The sequence below is a fragment of the Penicillium cosmopolitanum genome (genome assembly GCF_028827165.1).
Source record: "Penicillium cosmopolitanum strain IBT 29677 chromosome Unknown utg000006l:49.0-5199605.0:1.0-5204138.0, whole genome shotgun sequence".
NCBI classification, from domain to species: Eukaryota; Fungi; Ascomycota; class Eurotiomycetes; order Eurotiales; family Aspergillaceae; genus Penicillium; species Penicillium cosmopolitanum.
In genome coordinates, this window is record NW_026622676.1 from 1,912,527 (window position 1) to 1,930,163 (window position 17,637).

The 17,637-nt window shown below is 51.8% G+C and overlaps 6 protein-coding genes across 6 annotated transcripts; 2 read left to right on the forward strand and 4 right to left on the reverse strand.

The window, feature by feature from the left end:
• Positions 1–90: 90 nt before the first annotated feature.
• On the reverse strand, positions 91–3,146 carry N7509_005266 (SMP domain-containing protein; the record flags this gene model as incomplete). Its single annotated transcript, XM_056629903.1, has 2 exons — positions 91–2,479; positions 2,566–3,146. Coding segments are annotated over 2 exons (2,970 nt in total), but the record flags the coding sequence as incomplete, so codon positions are not given.
• A 785-nt stretch (positions 3,147–3,931) lies between these two features.
• N7509_005267 (trans-hexaprenyltranstransferase) lies at positions 3,932–5,360 on the reverse strand (the record flags this gene model as incomplete). The annotated part of the gene is made up of 3 exons (XM_056629904.1): positions 3,932–4,093; positions 4,166–4,866; positions 4,928–5,360. The coding sequence occupies 3 exons, from the start codon at positions 5,358–5,360 to the stop codon at positions 3,932–3,934; spliced, it is 1,296 nt and encodes a 431-aa protein (XP_056489206.1).
• Positions 5,361–6,028: 668 nt separating this feature from the next.
• Positions 6,029–8,108, reverse strand: N7509_005268 (proteasome regulatory particle lid subunit RPN3; the record flags this gene model as incomplete). Its single annotated transcript, XM_056629905.1, has 3 exons — positions 6,029–6,172; positions 6,249–7,540; positions 7,619–8,108. The coding sequence occupies 3 exons, from the start codon at positions 8,106–8,108 to the stop codon at positions 6,029–6,031; spliced, it is 1,926 nt and encodes a 641-aa protein (XP_056489207.1).
• A 545-nt stretch (positions 8,109–8,653) lies between these two features.
• N7509_005269 (uncharacterized protein) lies at positions 8,654–9,520 on the forward strand (the record flags this gene model as incomplete). Its single annotated transcript, XM_056629906.1, has 3 exons — positions 8,654–8,718; positions 8,781–9,143; positions 9,211–9,520. 3 exons carry the CDS (start codon positions 8,654–8,656, stop codon positions 9,518–9,520), a joined length of 738 nt encoding a protein of 245 aa, XP_056489208.1.
• Positions 9,521–10,188: 668 nt separating this feature from the next.
• On the forward strand, positions 10,189–12,474 carry N7509_005270 (putative transcription initiation factor TFIID subunit 12; the record flags this gene model as incomplete). The annotated part of the gene is made up of 3 exons (XM_056629907.1): positions 10,189–11,808; positions 11,938–12,189; positions 12,454–12,474. The coding sequence occupies 3 exons, from the start codon at positions 10,189–10,191 to the stop codon at positions 12,472–12,474; spliced, it is 1,893 nt and encodes a 630-aa protein (XP_056489209.1).
• Positions 12,475–14,121: 1,647 nt separating this feature from the next.
• Positions 14,122–16,810, reverse strand: N7509_005271 (1-phosphatidylinositol-4-phosphate 5-kinase; the record flags this gene model as incomplete). The annotated part of the gene is made up of 3 exons (XM_056629908.1): positions 14,122–15,598; positions 15,655–16,370; positions 16,418–16,810. The coding sequence occupies 3 exons, from the start codon at positions 16,808–16,810 to the stop codon at positions 14,122–14,124; spliced, it is 2,586 nt and encodes an 861-aa protein (XP_056489210.1).
• Between the last annotated feature and the right edge of the window lie 827 nt (positions 16,811–17,637).

The window sequence follows — 17,637 nt, forward strand, 5'->3', positions numbered from 1 at the left end:
TCCTATGGTCACACGGGCTTCTTATCGGGCCAGCCCGATGGCTCGAATCCCAAAAATCAATAAAACAACAATACCCCGAATCAAGATCAATCAGGATGATGGGACTGGGATGTCTACCGACTTGAGAGACGGGGTTCCTTCGCTGCTGCCTGATTTCGAAGTTGGTCTCTGATCTACAGAGTGCTGGGATTGGGAATCCGGGGTCCCCTCATCTTCCCATGACTGCGACACGCTGGCGACATCAGTATCTGCAGGAGAAGTGTCATTCTCAAGGAGTATGGGCTCCGTCAGACCCTCCTCTGGGTCAATATCTGCGTCGGCTGGACTATTTGGCGCCGAGTCATTGGGTGCTTCAACCACCAGTAATTCCTCGGCGCCGCCGCCACCACCACCACCACCACCACCACCACCACCACCACCACCACTGCCGCTCACACTACGCATCGATGAAGGGATAGGTTTCCTGCGAGGAAGAGCTGTAGGTCGGACACTTGGTTTATCAGCCACCATGGGTCGTTGAATTGGATTCGGCACCCCGACAGGCTTGCGTTTAGGCAATGTTCCTGAGTTTCTCTTCAGAGCATACTTGTCTGGACGGGGCAGTGGTGCTCCCGGAGGAGGATGCGGGTGGCCACGCCCAATGGGTTCGTCGAGTGTGCGTGCTGGAGGTTGGGATGCTTCTCGATTCTCGTTCATCTCCCCTTTGCCGAAGACACTCCAGCTCCATTTCTTCGCAGCCGCAGTGGCTGATCCGATGGTGAGATTTCCAATGGCCTTGTCGTTGGAAGACGAGGCTGAAGTCAGGGTCCGGGTCAAGGACTCGATCGTACTTCGGCGGCGGGGCTGCTCGCTAGCAATCGAGGTGTTGATTGAAGTAGTGGAGCTTCCACGCGAGCTTCGAGCACTGGAATAGGAGCTGTTGTCGAGGCGAGCAGAAGAGGGGCTCGTGATGACATTATCGCTGGCGAGGCTGGCTCCATCGAGAGACTCCGCAATGGATGGCTCACGGCTGTGAACTGCGCTCTTGGGCAACATAAGACCTCCGGTGGGGGGTGAGTTGTTCGGGGTACGGTGCGGAGAAGCAGGTGGTGAGCGATTTGATATTTCGATCATTGCACTCGTTGCACTACTCTTCTCGCTGTCTTTCTGGCCGGAGCCAACTTTGTTCACTTTGGCATTATCTGCAGTCACAACCGGATCTGCTGCCTGGGAGAACGTTTGTGAGCGCATCGAACGGTGAAATGGCTTGGTGTCTGCCCTGTCAAAGCTTGTAGACGACGCTGCCGGGCTATTTGGCTGCGAAGGAAAGACGAATGATTTCGGGCCTTTGCGTGCCTTCACGCCGGCGTCGGGAGATTTGGGAAGAACAGGCATGCTCATTGTTCGGTCATCCTTGGACTTCAAGACATCGATTGAAGGCTCGGAGGCATCCTTCGTGGTGGGCGGAGGAGCACCAGACTCGTCAGGTATATCCACCTGAGTAGTTTCCGCATCAGGCTCGTCCCGCTGCCAGATACCACCACGGAAAGCCTGGCCGACAGTTTCGTGGAAAGGCACATCATCCCAGAAAGGTAAAACGATACTCTCTGCCACCACCTCACGAATCTTGCTTTCGATGGTGCGGAGGATGGGGCTGAAAGTAATCTGCTTCGAGCTGACAATGGGCTCGATGTCCATCACCATCCTCGGCATGGTTTCAAATGACATCCAGAATCGATTACTGGGAGGGGGCTTGAAACGGACCAGTAAATGGCCCTCAAGTTTCTTCAGCACTACTGCCAGCACGATATCAACTTCTCTTGCTTTGAAACGCTGCCCGAGATCAATGCGCACCGTCGCTGATATCTCAACCCGGAAATTTCCTGTGTATTGGACATCCATCTCCACACAGCAGTTACCGTCGACGGTCAGGTCTTTCAATCGGGGGTTGGTTATAAACGGGGCACCTTCACCCATATCGATTCTCTGCAACCCTATCTTGCTGATGAAGTTCGGTTTATTAACGCGTGAGATCTTTTTAGTGATCTTGTTTCGAATGAATTGCTCCATCTCGGGCGTGCGGTACAAGGCGAGGAAAAGGCGCCCAAAGAATGCATTGATCCAACGCGTTTGAAGCTGCTCTTCAGAAGAGTGTAGTCGTTGTACCAGAGAAACAATATGCTTCACGTCAAAGTCTTGTTGCTTCGGAGGTCTATCCTTCGACTTCCACATCTTCGATTGATTGTGAAGCATGGCGAAATAAAAGTCTTCCTTTTCCGACAAGTTCTCGGAGAACATATAGAACGGGGGCGTAGGACCACCAAGATCTGCCAGCGAATCCAGTCGCCGTGACAGACAAATGGCGTTCCTTTTGAGCCACAATTCACCTTCAGGAATATCCCCTTCACCCCCATGAATAGTCACATCGTGGTGAGCAAGAGAGATGACATAGCGAACTTCTACCTGATTAACATCGTCATAGAGCATCAGGTGGCCATGTCTATGGAAATCCCATTTCTTGTCAGCAAAAGGTTCATCGCCAGCGGGCACTACTTCATTGTAGTGTGTGATAGATGCAAGTCATACCTGAGAACAATGTAAAACACATTCCGCGCTCGTTTCGTATTCTTCCCATTCGTCTTTGCCGGCTCAATACTGGGCGTTTGCTTTCGATCGAACAAGCTCCGGTACATCGCCTGATAAACGCTGGGACTCTCCGCCGCAACCACCTCCCCGGCGGGAGTTGTCCTCTCTGGGGGCTTCCCATTGACACCACCGGGAACATATTCACGACATACAGCAAAATAACCAGCGGCGACATCAGATTCGTGAGTGCGGTGGAATTTCTCCGCCAGCTGATCGGTCCCCGTGCCAGATTTCAGGCTATACTCGTCATCGTCGGGTCGCTGGACCTCATCATGGGCGTACGGAGTGCGGGCAGTCGGAGCATTCGGAAGGGTTAGGTAGACATAGATAAGGATTGAGGATAGGAGGAGTGGGAAGAATGTCAGACCCCCAAGCACGTAAATGACGAGAAAGCTGGCGAGTGAGCCCATCGGGAACCAGTCGATCAAAGCGGGAGCGGGAGGGTCGATAGCTCCATAATTTGACCAGTTCACGTCCGGAGGTAGTGGGGGGTTGGCTCGAACGAGGTAACGAGAGACCGGCTCTGGGAGATAAACAAGTAATAGCAAGAAAAGAATGTGTAAAGCGACTGGGGACTGGCGTGTAGCAGAGCTGAACAGAGCTGAACAGAGCAGGGGAGTTGCAGCTTCCACTCTCACGCGCTGCGGATGATGGAGGTGGTCCCTCCCGAGCTGATGTGGGCCTCGTTTGGTATTGTTTTTACGTGATATAATACTCCACTATAATACAGCTTCCCGCAAATTAGTGCGTGACCTCATGTATCTAAACGTATAATACATAAGTATCGTATTCTCATAACACACCCTTTGAACTGGCTGTACTGGAAACCCCGCAGGATCCGACCAGCTGTCAGGAACAGTCAGCCCTGTGAGATTAGGGCAAGAAAGTCCCCTTCTTTCTCAAAGAGAAAATATCTATACCAAGAGACCTACTTGATAGACCCCCATCAAGGGTTTCCCTCGATGTTTCACAAAGTCTGACCGCGAAACGTGTCTATCATGTCCAACATCATAGGCCCGCCACGATGTACCGAGGTACCCGAGAGTCTCAGGTGTGTGTATAACTCGTATCAAAGTGCTGAAAGATCCACATCCGCACTAGTTACCACATACATCTGGGCATTGAATCTTTGGGATCTAAATTTAACTTGAAATAAAACCATGTCCTGATCAACTCAATCCGAACATTCGCATCTAATAAAATATATACTGTACATACAACCAGAAAAGAAAAATAGTAAGGGGAGCACAACAGATCCGTCTAGTGCGTATATAGTTCTAATGGTACAAACTTCTCTCAAAACGCTCTACTTACGCCGTTTCATGGTCTTCTCGCACATATCAATCAGCCCGGACTTGGCCTCTCCATCGGGGAAATCGCTAATGGCAGCAACGGCCTTGTCGGCATACTCTTGAGCCAGGAGACGAGTCTGCTCCACACCGTTGCTTTGGTTGACAAGCTCACGCGCCTGTAAAAATAACTGTTAGTTTTGAAAAATAGACAAATCTAGTTAGGTAGTTAGGGTAAAGGGGGTTCTCACCTTCTGCACATCACCCTCCTCGCGGAACTTGCGTCCAACCAGAGGACCAAGCTCGGGGTTACTCTTCCAAGCGAAGAGGAGGGGAGCGGTTGCCAGACCAAGCTCCAGATCAGCACCGACAGGCTTACCCATCTCCGCCTCGGTGACAGTGTAATCCAACATATCATCCACCAGCTGGAACGCGAGTCCCAGATTGCGGCCGTATGCGTAGGAAGCCTCGACAACCTCAGGGGCGCACCGACCCAGCACAGCTGAAGAGCGGCAAGACTTGCTGATCAGACTGGCGGTCTTCAGATAGGTCTTTTGGAGGTAGTAGTTGAGGGTGTCATCGGTGTAAGAAGGGTTGGACTCGTCCTGAGCCGTGTTCTTCAGCTGCATGAACTCGCCCTCGACCAGGTTTGCAATGACCGTCGCCATCAACTCAGTCACTTCCGGATCGCGCAGTCGAGCCAGGGCCACAGACGCACGACCGAGGAGGAAATCACCTGCCAGAACGGCCATCTTGTTTCCAAAGGCCGTGTTGGCGGAGCTATTGGCGCGGCGGGTCACGGCGTTATCGATGACATCGTCGTGGAGGAGGGAAGCGGTGTGAATGAGTTCTGTGATCTCGGCCAGTCGGCGCTGCGACGGGAGGATATTATCGTCACCGGCAATGTTGTACTGGTGGCTCTCGACGGATCGCGATACGAGCGGGCTAAGAGCTGGGTTCGAGTCTTCGAGTATAGAGGGCTGGCTGAGGGGGGTTATCGATTGGGTTGGGACTGGCCTGGTCGGCTGGGAGTTTGCGAGGGTCTATCGCTGTCGCCTGGGACATGAGGAGAACCAGCAATGGCCGCATATGCTTGCCTTCGCTGTGGGTATAATATTTAGCGACCTTGTCCAGAGCCGGATGACCTGATCCCAGCAATTGGCGAATGTTCTTGCTCAAAAACTTCAGCTCTTTCCCGACAATTCGCAGAGGGTCGACTGAGATGCCTGGAGGCGCCTTGGGCAGGCCCTTGAAGATGGTCTGGGCAGCTGACACGGCGGCGCCAAATGGCGATGCATCCCGCCGTCTTGTTGGGTGATATTTGCGGGATTGGACGGGGAATGGAGACAAGAGGAGGTCATCGCGGAGGCATTGCGAGCACACGGTCGTCGGGGTTGAAGTGCGCGTGACGATCAGCCCGGCGGCCGATACGGTTCGAGCTCGCATCTTCAATGCAAGACTTCAAGGCAGCGATAGATTTATGGGCGAGTCTATACCATGAAGTTTGAATTGGGACGGGGTTGAGAGGTCCAGGTGCTTGGAGAGGAGTCTGGGGGGGACCACAGGAAACAATCCGACGGGAAGATTTCGAAAGCTCTCGGGTCGGCACGGACCACGCGTGAGCGCCGCAGCGCCGACACGCATGAAGGAACTGTTGGGATCGGGATGCTCTACAGCCAATCATAATCAAATTAAATGCTGTTGAAAATACAATGTAATCAGATGAGACGCAGAACACAAGCTTTCCGATACAATTCCTTTTACATTCTCAACTAGGGCTACATCGTATTCTGTAGCAGGCCACCTCGGGGACAACGCGGTTGATCGGTACTTTATACTACGGAGTAGAACAGGGCTCAGGACATAGTTCCAATGCAGAGGTAAATGGGTTCAAGTTAAAAGAGACAAGAAAATTGCGCCGGCGGTTCAGTCCTGCACATCCCCCTTAGTACATATCCAACAAAGGAAATATAAAATAAAAAAGCGAAATTGCACACAATTAACACATGGGTTGAACAAGGCCGCTACGACGTTAAGGACCCGACGTATAGGGCCAGGGTGGAGAGAGGAAAGAAGAAAAGAAGGATGTCTCCATTATACGGACACCGCCACTCTTAGATGGCATCGAAATCACCACCAGCATCCTCATCATCCATGTCTCCCTCCTGGATCTCCTTGGCAAGCTCGCGCTCCCGCTCCCGGGCCTCCTGAGCACTCTTCAGCTCCAGTCGGTGCTGGTTCATCGGGAATCGCATAGCCTGTAAATTGTAAAAAGATGAAATTAGTTCCAATCCGGTTTCATTATCATTTGATAGCGAGAGGGAAAACACATACCTTGACACTCTCGTCATGTAGAGCCAAACAGGCACGAATACGCTCGTGGAATGCCTCGCCGGGCTCCCGTGTGGCGTAGATGTCACCAACTTCCTTGCTCTTCATGAAACCGTGCTCGTGGTCCAGGGTGGCCTCGATGACACCATCCCGAATAGCCTTGGCCACAATGTACTCAGCTGACTCCTCGCTGTCCAAGCCCAGACGCAGGCAGATGTCCCGCAAAGAGATGCGAGAGTATGACAACGACATCATGCGAATACCAGTCTTGATCACGTTCTGTCGCAGACGAAGAATCAGGGTGTACGTGCCATCCTTTCGGAATGCCGCGCTGTGTGTGTTGACAATGTTCAAGAAACCATCCAGGTCACCAACACTCACTGCCTGGGCGAGCAGTAGGTAAGGGTGCATGGACTTTTCCAGAGCTGGTTGACGGAAAACCGAACGGTCTGGGATGTCACCCATCAGAAGCTCAACTACCACAAGCAGCTTGTGCGAGGACTGGTAGAACCCGCGGGCACTGTGGCTGGTAGGGGACTTGCGAGTAGCTCCGATCAAGTGGCTGTGTGCTTCGGTATACTGGAGCTGGATGGCACGAATACGACCAAGGTAGAAGAGGTACCGGGCGATCTGGTTATTCGAGGCAGCAGCGGGGAACTTGTTGTGGGAAATCAGAAGATCCGCCTGGGTGATGTGCGAGGTCGACAGATAGTTGCGGAGCAGCAAAGTCATGACAGTAGCCTGGGTGTCGACATCCTTTCGCAGAACGGCAGTTCGAAGGGCAGCCAGGAGCGGCTGACGAATGGCAGTAACGGCCGCTGATGGAGATGGGGGAAGCGGAGCGATTTGCTCGTAGAACAGAGAATAATAGAAATACACGCGGGCCGCAAGTGAGTCTAGCGTACGGCGGTTCAGAGCGCGGAGACGCTCAATCAGATCAGTCGAAAACTTAGCACCCTTCTGGATCTGGCGCTGATCAAAGAGGTAGATCTGGACCAGAATAGAAAGATATGCGTCCACCTCGGCCAGAACCTCCTTCGGGGCCGCTTTGTTCTTCTCCGAATCCACCTCCATGCTCGAGCTAACGCTTTCAAAGGCATTGGACTGGTCGAGAGCATCCAGCAGGAATGAGGCTGTCGAGTTGGAGGAAGGGTATGTTTCCACAATCACTTCAGCGAGGACCTCGGGGGTGATGTGCTTCCGCATGGAGGATATCGATCGAAGGACACGGAGGGTAAATCGGGGATCGAAGTGGGCGACGGCTCGCTCGAGGAGCGTGAAGTTGGTTTTGATATCTGGAATGAGGCAAATAGAGGTGTACCTCGTTAATCATTGATCTTTTTGAAGTCTGGTAATGGAAAGCTCAAACGAACCTTGAATGGCCTTGGTCGTCGGATCGATCTCCGGCTCGGCTTCAGCGTCATCATCCTCGGTACCTTCCATTGTCACATCCCCATCCTTCTCTTGACTCTTCTTGTCGGTCGATTTGGATCCCTTGGTCGGGGGCACTACAACAGTCATCTTCTCGTCACCATTCCGGTTCTTACTGGAGTTGATTGAGGATGTAGGCGCACCTGCCGTATCCTCCTCCATCTCAACATCCTCGGAACCATTCACACCGTTCTCGGTTGACTTGGATCCGTTGGCATTCGACTTATCATCCTCTCCCATTGCGGCGTCCGATGCGCCCTTGGCGCCTTTCTTTGCCGGGGCCGCTTTGGCCTTGCTGGCAGCGGCGCGAGTCGTAGGCGCGGCCTTGTCTTTGGCACTGGAACTTTGAGAGTTGGAACGAGCCTTTTCACCGTTAGCGGATGAAGAGGTGTCCGACTTGTTGTTTGATCGCAGGGAGCGCCTCTCGGGCATCTTTGTGAAGCTGTCGAGCTCAGCTAAGCAGCACAGAAGCTAGAGGAAGCAGGGGGAAGAATAGAATCCGTGGGGGGACACAGGATCAGAAGCAAAAAGCAGAATGGCCAAACCCGGGGCGCAAGGCTGCTTAGATCCAAAGAGATGATGAGAAAATAGGGTTGCGAGACAGATAGATGAAGTGGATGGGGGGATGTGATGTCAAGAGACGAGGACGGACGCAAGACGCCAGAAGGCGCTGCTTAGTCACAAGAGCTTACTTGGAAGTTGGTTGGGGCCGCGTGACGCCGGAGCAGTCAAGGAGGGAGACAAAGTGGGAAAGGAATTGGAAGAAAGAAGAGAAGAGAGTGTTGAGAGGAAAGTAGTGAATAGACAAACAGCGATAGTCTTTAGGTTTGTTGCAGCGGTGTTGAGTTGGGCAGGCACTTTCTCAATCCGCCGGCCTGAGGCAGGAGCTTCTACGTAAACAGCTCCAACCTGGCTGCATTCTACCCGTACATGTACTCACTGTACTTCACTTGACTCTTTACTCTACTATCTCCGCCATGGGACTCCTTGACTCCCACCTGGAGCAGATCTCACTCTCCTCGAGTGCAATTTCTGATTTACCGTGAGTCGATTGCCTTTCTTTTACTTCTAGACCATTCCTGTTAATGTGACTCTGTTTTCCAGATTCCCTCCACCCCGCATCTTCACCAACGCGTTGCTCGGTTCCCATGACATTACCTCTTTGATTCGGGATACCGAGGCTCATGAGAGAGCATTATTCCAGGTCGACCCAGCCGCCAAAGCTCAAAAGTCGCAAAGGCGCGCCACTCGACGCGGAACCACATTTTCCACAGAGTCCGAAAATGAATCCATGGCGAGCCGGATCTACTCCGCGCGGAACAATCGCAACCAGTCTGCTGTTGCTCGAGTTCTAGGGGCTGATATGATGGATGAAATTAAGCGATCGGCTGGCACATCCTCTCGTGGACGTGGCGAGGTCAATGTTGAAGTCCTACTTCGCGGCGCGGAGATTCTGTGCAATGTCTAGTACGTTCTTTACTCCCGCTTTTTGTTTCTTCTTTCCTTCTTCTTCTTCTTCTAACAAATCATTCAGTCCTGTTGCAGGTGCTCAAGAAAAGATTGCCAACTTGCGCTATCGTCATGAAGTGATTGCCGATTCCGTCGCCCAGCTGGAGAATCGCGTCGCCACCAACACAGCAGAGCTCGAGCAAATGCGCCATTCCTACGACGATGACGATGATGATTTCTCACCCCCTCCCGTCTCGCAGCCAGGTATCCGAGAGGTTACTGACGAGGAAATCGAGCGAGAGATGGCCGAGATCGCAGAGCTAGAACGGAAGAAACGCGCTTTGGAGGCTCGCGTAACCGGCATGGATCGAGATCTTGGCGGTCTAATGGGCTAAATGGAAGGATTTCCAATGTGTTGATCCAGCCCGTCGTTTCCTGGGTCCAAAAGCAAGCTCTTTGGCAGGAAAGCCTGGCAGTAGAATACTGGCAGTGACTAGACAGCCCCTCCATTTATGATGTTTGACGACGCCCAAGAGATATCTAGAGATCTCGGTTTATGTTTTTATACCCCTTATGCAATGATATTTCTTTTCAATTTTGTTCTTTGCTATAAAGCAACTCTTCTACATAACAATATATCAACACCGCTTAGAGTCCAACATATACACCCAATTCATCGTCTGCGTGGAAATCTCGTACTCACTCTGGCCAAATAGACTGGCAGATAATACTAGCAGATAATACTAGCAGATGCAAATTAATTTCTATCATAATTCAATACAATCTCAACCGTAGATACCATACTATCAATCCCAGGTATAAGTTTGTGAAGCACAAGGACGATGGCATAAGCACGTAGCCGCAAAGGCGGTCTTGGCATTAATCACCGAGCGCAACCTCATCCACGCCGACCAGCCGCAGTTCATCCTTCGTCGCGTGTGAGACGGGACTAAAGGCGGCAACAAGCTTAATATCTTTCCAATCGCCCTGAAAATCGCCGCAAATCCGATTTCGTTCCCCCTTTTACCGATACCCTGCGAGCCTCAGCCTCATCACCGCCAACATGGACGGCTCCCAAGGCCAGGCCGGTCAGCCCATGGTGCCGCAGCAGCAGCAGCAGCAACAGCAACAGCAGCAACAACCGCACTCCAACCTCATACGGACCGACCAGGTACAAAAGCTTCCCCACCTCAATGAACAACAGAAGGCGCAGCATACTCAGTTGGTGCGCAACCTCTGGGATGTACTCAACGGCCGCGATGCGCAAAGTCACGAATACCAGACAGCACATGCGAAGCTATCGCAGCTATCGCAAAATTTGATGAAAGGGATGCGGGTGTTCCAGCAGACTCGCCAGCAGGCACTTCAACAACAACAAAACCAGTCCCAGCCGACCCAACCGATGGGTCAGGTTCCTCAGGGCCAGCCACAGCAGGGCCAACCCGTTCAGCGCGCTCAATCGAACAACCCCCAGAACCTTGGCCAGCTTCTGCCACAAATTCAGGCCAAGGTCAGCTCGTTGAACTTTTATCTGCCACCAAATGTCACCAACGAGCAGGTCCAAACGTGGATTCCCGAGGCTCGGTTGCGATACGGAATTGCGCTCCAGAAGCAGGAAGTTGGACGGGCTCGTATTGCGGACTTGCGTCAGTCATTCTCTCAGCGTCAAGCTGCGGGTAATATGACGCAGGAGGAGGTGCAGGAGTTCAAGAATCGTCAGCTAGCTGCGGAGAAGCTGTTCCGTGAAGGCAGTGATTTCCTGAACAAGTTCAAAGAGCAGCAAGAGAGCTTCAAAATGCAATCACAGCAACAGACCCAGCCGATGGTCAACCAGACCCAGCAAAACCAGGGAGCTGCAGTGGCACAGCAGAACAAAGCTGCTCCTGTAGCAGCCGTGCAGCCACCCCAGCAACCACCCCAGCAGACGGCTCCGAATCAACAACCACAAAACACGACAAATTCGATGCCAGGACAGGCGCCTACCCCAGCACCACACACTATCAACTCGGCCGTCAACGCTGCACGCAACCAAGCTGGACAAGCCATGTCTCCCTCGACATCCCAGCCAGGGCAAGCACCTCCCTCTGCTGGTGGCACGCCTGTTCCTTCCAACGCACCACCACCTGCCCAGCGTCCTCAGCCTTCTTCTCAACAGGGAACGCCAGGCGCGCAAATCACCTTCAGTCAAACTCCCAACCCTGATGGTTCAACTCCTCCCAACCCTCAGCAAGGTCCCAATCAGGGCCCACCACGTCCACTAACCCAGGCTACGGCTATGCAACAATCCGCGAACACCTATACCGCGCACCAAGGCCAGCCACATCAACCACAACCACAGCAGCCTATGAACCAGGCTGCTAGCCAGCAACAAGCTCACCCACCGGGTTATCTCGCCAACCGTTCTGCCGAAGCAAGCGCTCGCAACATCAACATGGTTATCCCCAAGAACCTGAACGTTTCAACCCCAGAGCCGGTCTCGATGTCTACTCCACGTCCCTCCCTATCTGGAGGACCAAGCCATGGTGCAATGGGTATGATGGGACAACCCGCCATCCAGAAACACCCAGGCTACGTACTCGAAGGTGAAGGGCAGCACGTTCTCAGCAAGAAGATGTTAGACATCCTCGTCCGCCAAGTAACCGGAGGAGGAGAGGGAGAAATGCTAACTCCCGACGGGGAAGAGGTATGTTTAATTCTTTCTCACGAGACCCCATCCCCACCCCAAACCATCCTTCAATCCAAACCCCCAAAGTAAACGCCAAGTGAGAGAAGAGAAGAAAAACCATCCCGACTAACCCACATCCCCCTACAGTTCATCCTCCAAATGGCAGACGACTTCGTCGACGACGTAATCAGCCAAGCCTGCCGCCTCGCCAAACTACGCCCATCTTCCTCCCTAGAGATTCGCGATATCCAACTCGTCCTGGAACGCAACTACAACATGCGTATTTCCGGTTTCGCTACCGACGACCTTCGTACCGTCAAGAAAACCCCAGCCTACTACGGGCTGGCTTCAGAAAATGTCTGCCGTCCAAGCTGCGAAGGTGACTCAGGGCCGAACGGAGTAAATGAAACTACGATGGAATCTTTCTCTCCTCGCTTTGCGTTGTGCTACTGTTGCCGCTGCTTTCTTCTTTTTGTCGCTTTTCAAGGGAATAAAGGCGTTTTCTTTTGCTCGCTTTTCTTTGACTCCTTCCTTCCACGGTCTTGGGTCGGGTTGGGTCTTGCTGCAATGGTTTTCTTTCCCCATACTTTGCTATCTATCTACCGTTGCCCCCCCTTGCCGTTTCGCTTTTCCCATATCTGAGCGTGGCTCTGTTGGTGCAAGGATCTTGCTTCACTTCCATGACATTAACTCTTTTCTTCTTTAATTCCTTCTGCGATCCTCCGGTTGGTTTATGATGTATCTGGGGTGGCGTTCATATCTGGGAACCATTGGAATGAAATGAACTTGGCATCACACCGGATTATGTATGGCTTGTTTCTTTTCTTAAATTAAATCGGGAGCGGATGCAGATATGATCTGTAATGAACTTGAACTTAACTCCTCCCCTTGTCCATGAAAAGGATTCTCGAGACTCGGACCTTTTCTGTAGATGTAGTAGCTAAGTAGTTATTATCGCGACTCGAAACCAGACTCCAGCTCCAACTCTAACGCTAGAAGTAGTGCCAGTACGCTTACGCTTCATCTTATGCCTACAGTCTATCAGAATGAACCATTACAATTACAATTGGCACCACATAAAATCGAACCAACTCATCACCATTGACGTTGATCTATGTAATATTCTAAATTCCAGGAACAAAAAGAAAAAACGGAAAAAGCAGACTAAAAAGGCGGAAAGAGGAATCTAATCCACGCAAAAGCAAAGCAAAGCTTGGATCGAATCAGATAGACCCAAGACTGAACTGGAATGGACTGGTCAATGCTAGTCTTGTAGGTAAAAGCAACTGGATTGACGCAGATGGAAACAAGACAAGAAAAGTGGTATTGTGATTGGTACAGGGTATGGAAAAATGTCGCAAACAACAACGAATTTCAGATCGCTAAGGTACCTCGAGGAGTGGATTGATTGATCGGGTTGGGAAAGGCAGAACGATAGGCAAAATGGGACAGAACGAAGGAAAGAAAACGTGCAAGCGAAAGCAAAGACTGGAAAGGTAAGGAAAGCAGAGAGAGATTTGACAAGGAAATTAAAGTGGTTGGTTGATTGGGTCTTCGTCGAAGGGGTTCCAATTGTTGATTTGGTGGCATGTCTGGGCCGTGTGGTTGTTTGGAGATTATTTTCCCTTCTGATTCATATAATTGTGAATGCGATGCAGATGTTCAGGCTGGAATGAGAGTGAGAGTGACAATGATGCAGATAGAGAAAGGCAGTAGCTGAGGCTAGGACAGGACAGGACAGATGATGTAAGAAAAAGAAAAGAAAAGAAAAAGAAAAGAAAAGAAAAAAAAAGAAAAGAAAAAAAAAGAAAAGAAACTTGAGACACGAAGGAAATTTTGGGTCAGTCGGGACCCGGAGCTGGCGTTGTGGCCAAGTTCGTACGATGGCTTGGGTGAGTAGTCCTCTTACTAAGAGGGGATTGTTTTCCAATGAGAGAAAGTCGGGTTGGTGGTTGTGGGAGTTTTGTTCCCAGGCGTTGTAACATGGCATCTCATCTTGTACCGAGACAGCAAGGGCGGTTTATCCATTGCTGTGCTTTAATCGGTGGATGTTGGAGATGCTGATGAAGACGGGGCGCTCAAATGAAGAAAAATATACACACGTCACTCGTGAACATCTTGCGACAATATTTGCAGGAGAGGAAAGTAAACGCAGGTGTCTGGGTGACTAATGCAGGGAGGTAAAAACAGGATACATGCGGTCTATCAAGCAAAGCGTGATGGGAAGGAGGTTGTGTGGGGATATCTCGCTGAATACAAAGAAAAAGAGAGAAAAAAAAAACAAGATAAGAGATGGGACGGTCATCCGTGGGGAAGGCAGACAAGTTTTTTTTACCTGCGTGGGCTGCTGGTGAGAAATTGGTCTTCTCGGTCAACCCCCTTGCCTTTCCCAGGTGGCAATGGCCGATCATCACGAGGAACTGGAGGGAGGTCTTTGTCGGTGACCGGTGCTCCATTCTGGCTATGGTCACCAACGCTGCTCGCCTCACCTGCTTCGTCCACAATCGGAAGAGTCGAGGTTGGGCCTGGGCCTGCTGCATCTGCAGGATCCCAGACAGTGGCTAGCGTTCGAGGATGCGTAATTGAGACATCCTTGGCAGCCTCCTTCTCAGCTGCTTGCATCTGTCGTTCGACAGACGATGCTCGAGAAGTTCTCTTTTCGCCCGACTGTCGCGTACCCTGGGATGCACGGGAGTCCCGTCGGCGTTGGGCTTCCTCCCTCGACATGGTGATCCCTTTAACGAAGTTGATGAAACGATCACCGTAACCCTCTGGTGGAATGGGAGATATTTGTGTGCGGTCATTTGAAAGGCCCTTGAAGAAATTCTCGATCTTCTTGACCGTTCCGTAATGGGTCAGACAATCGATGATTCCTAGGTAGTAGATTTCCTCCCCGGGAGAACCGTCCTCATGGGTTGCGCGAAAGCCTCCATCATCAGTGTAGAAAATGTGGAACTTTCGCTCGTCCAGAATCTCCTCGGGCATCTTGGCAGCTGCCTTGTCTAGAGGCACAGGTCGCTCACGCTTGATCAACATGCGAAGTTCTCGGGCCTTGCGTTCGTTTTCCAGTTTCGATGGGGTCCGCATCAGCATGTTCTGGTTCGTACCGGCTTCCTCGCCCCCGGGCTGGAACACCTGCAAAGTCTTGTCTCTTAACTTTTCCTCGTTGCCGCGTTCAGCGTCATGTATTCCGACCAGCAGAGAGTAATCCATTATCTTGAGCTTTTTGAGTAGCTCGACATCTCGTTTGAGCTGCTCCACGAAGAAGCCTCGCTTTTCGGGCCCGCACTGCAAGAAACGACTGCGTCGAACCCAGTTCAGATCTTTCATGGTCGCTCGCGGGTTCCTTTCAAGATCTGACTCTTGCAGATCTCGGCCAATTGTTGAGCCCTTCAAATCGAAAGTTTGGTGGATATCTCGGTGAGGCGGGAACAGATTGTTCATCACAACGAAGTGAATCTTGCGGCCATAGGCCATCTTCACGCGATGCAATCCATAGAATTGCGAAATTAGGGTGTTGGGGTTCTTCTCCACGTGTCGGTAGTACTCGGGCAGAATCTTGCGAAGCAGCTTGTGCTCAGCGTGATGGATGGTTTTGATGATGTATTTGTAGTCGCGCGAAAAGTAGAAGAAGCTGCCACTCTTGCCTGGGGAGCCCAGTTCAGACAAAATATACTTGCTGGTAAGGGACATCAGGTAATCGGCGGGATCGAGGCGGAATTTCGAACGAAGATGGCGGAACACCCAAGGGGCGTAATCTTTGAACTTGAAGTCGTACTTTGCCGAGGGTATCAACTCGTTTCCAGTGCTGTTCAGAGAACGGTTAGAAATTATCCAAATATTTCGGTATGAGGAGATACGAACATATCAAAAGAGAATTTATGCTTGGCATCGAAGTCTGCAGGGGTCAATTCCCGGTCCATCTTCGCATTGATGCGCGAGACCGTAAAGCGGATTCCGGTCAACATGTTGTATGCCGTAACATAGTTCACATGATTCTGATCGACCTTAGTTCCTACGATGACACGCTCATCATCCTCATCCTCGCGTCGCCGTCTCGCTCGTTTCTGTTTGATGGCCTCCGCCCAGCGCGCGGCTTCCTCGTCCGTTTGGGCTTCATCAAGGTTGCCATCAGACTGTGTTGTCTTTGTTCCGCGTCGCATGAGACTGAAGGAGGTGCGGCGTGGGTTAGCGCTGGTGGGCGATAATCGACCGCTGCTGTAGGCAGTATCTTCACCAATATCACGGCTATTTCGTCGGACACTGGGGGCTCGCGGAACTTGTAAGGAGTGTCGTTGTCGAACGCTGGACGGTTGAGACTCCTGAATGGAGCTGGCATCGTTTACTGAGGGGGCGGGAGGGGACGAGTATCGGTGCTGGTTCGGTCTTGGGGCTAATCGATCGGGTTCTGGGGAGATGCGACCCGTATCTTCGGAATGGGGAACCTGTAAAGAAGAGTTGGATGGACTAGCCGCTCGCTCTGATATCGAGCGTTCCTCTGCAGAAGCACGAGGATAGTCGCCATTGACCATCGGCTTCCCCTGGGCGGGGCGGATGTTAAAAGCGGTCATGCCATTCATCTGTTGATTCGATACGGATGCCGGTATGGAGCCGGCTCCAGGAGCACCGTCCGAGGGTTTCCGGTCCAGCATAGCTGATGGCCGGCCGATATCTCGGGGTCGCGAGGGTCTCTGGCGGAGCCATTTCCGATGGAATGCATGCTGCCGTCTTTGGAGTGTGGCAGTTCGCGCGTGTAGGAGCTAACGCTTGATCGGGGGCCATTCAGGGAGTATGCGCTACCGTTCTTCAGATCACTGAGCAATTGGCGATCATTCTGATGGGATTCGTGGTTGGCGTCGCCGTTAGGCCAGTTGGTCCACAGGAAGGTGTTTCCAACAGAGCTTTTGTCGTGCGACTTCCGGTGAGGCGATTCGAAGGATCGGGGGTGAGTCGCTGTGGTGGTGGTCGTCGTTGTCGTTGCGGTGGCCGATGGGTAAGCGTCAGAGGAGAAGGATGGCATGGTTGCTTTTTGATTCCCAGGGAAACGGGGTGACGTGAACTCTGCGTGGGCCGGCAACCCGAAGTGACGGCAATGGCCCTTATTGGCGGGGGGAGTTTCAGGAGAGTTGCGAACCGGACCGTGTTCCAGCGGATAATAACGAGAGGAGAGGGGGGATTTTGGCAACTAGCGGTCGATAAAAGCGAGAGGTCTCAAGCCGGGGTGGGTGCGGCCAGCCAGGGCGAGGATGATGATGGTTCAACGAAAGAGCATGTTCGGACTTCACGCTGACCAGGTTTGCGGATGGGAAGGAGTCGAGATTGTTGGCAAGTGTTGAATTATGAAGTAAAGAGAGAGGGTCGTAAAAGGGGTGTAAATTGGAAGTGGAGGGAGTGGGGGGGGAGAAGTCGAGTCGAAAGGATGGAGATGGAGATGGAGGTTGGTTGTCGGGGGAAAAGAACTTGCGTGTCGTAATTGGCATTACTAGTCAAGTACGGCAGGGGAGACCACTGCACAACACTCTGTACTCTACTCTACTCCACTATTCAGCTGTGCCTACTGTAGTCACAAGCCACACTAATAATCCCTTCTACTCTTGATCTTTCTACCTTTCTCTACAGTCTTAGTTCACCGGTTCAAAAAAGGGAATAGAAATTTCTCATCTGCGGGGTGTATGGATGCCCATGACCGAGGACCAAACCCCCCAGTACATTATGCAAGGAGAACAACGTGACGTCGCACAGGCACTCAAGAAAGAACTCTTTCCAAGATTCGACTACGAACGAGTACATACCGACTAACTACAGTATGCAACCAGTCAAGGAACTTGAAGATGAACTGCATAAATA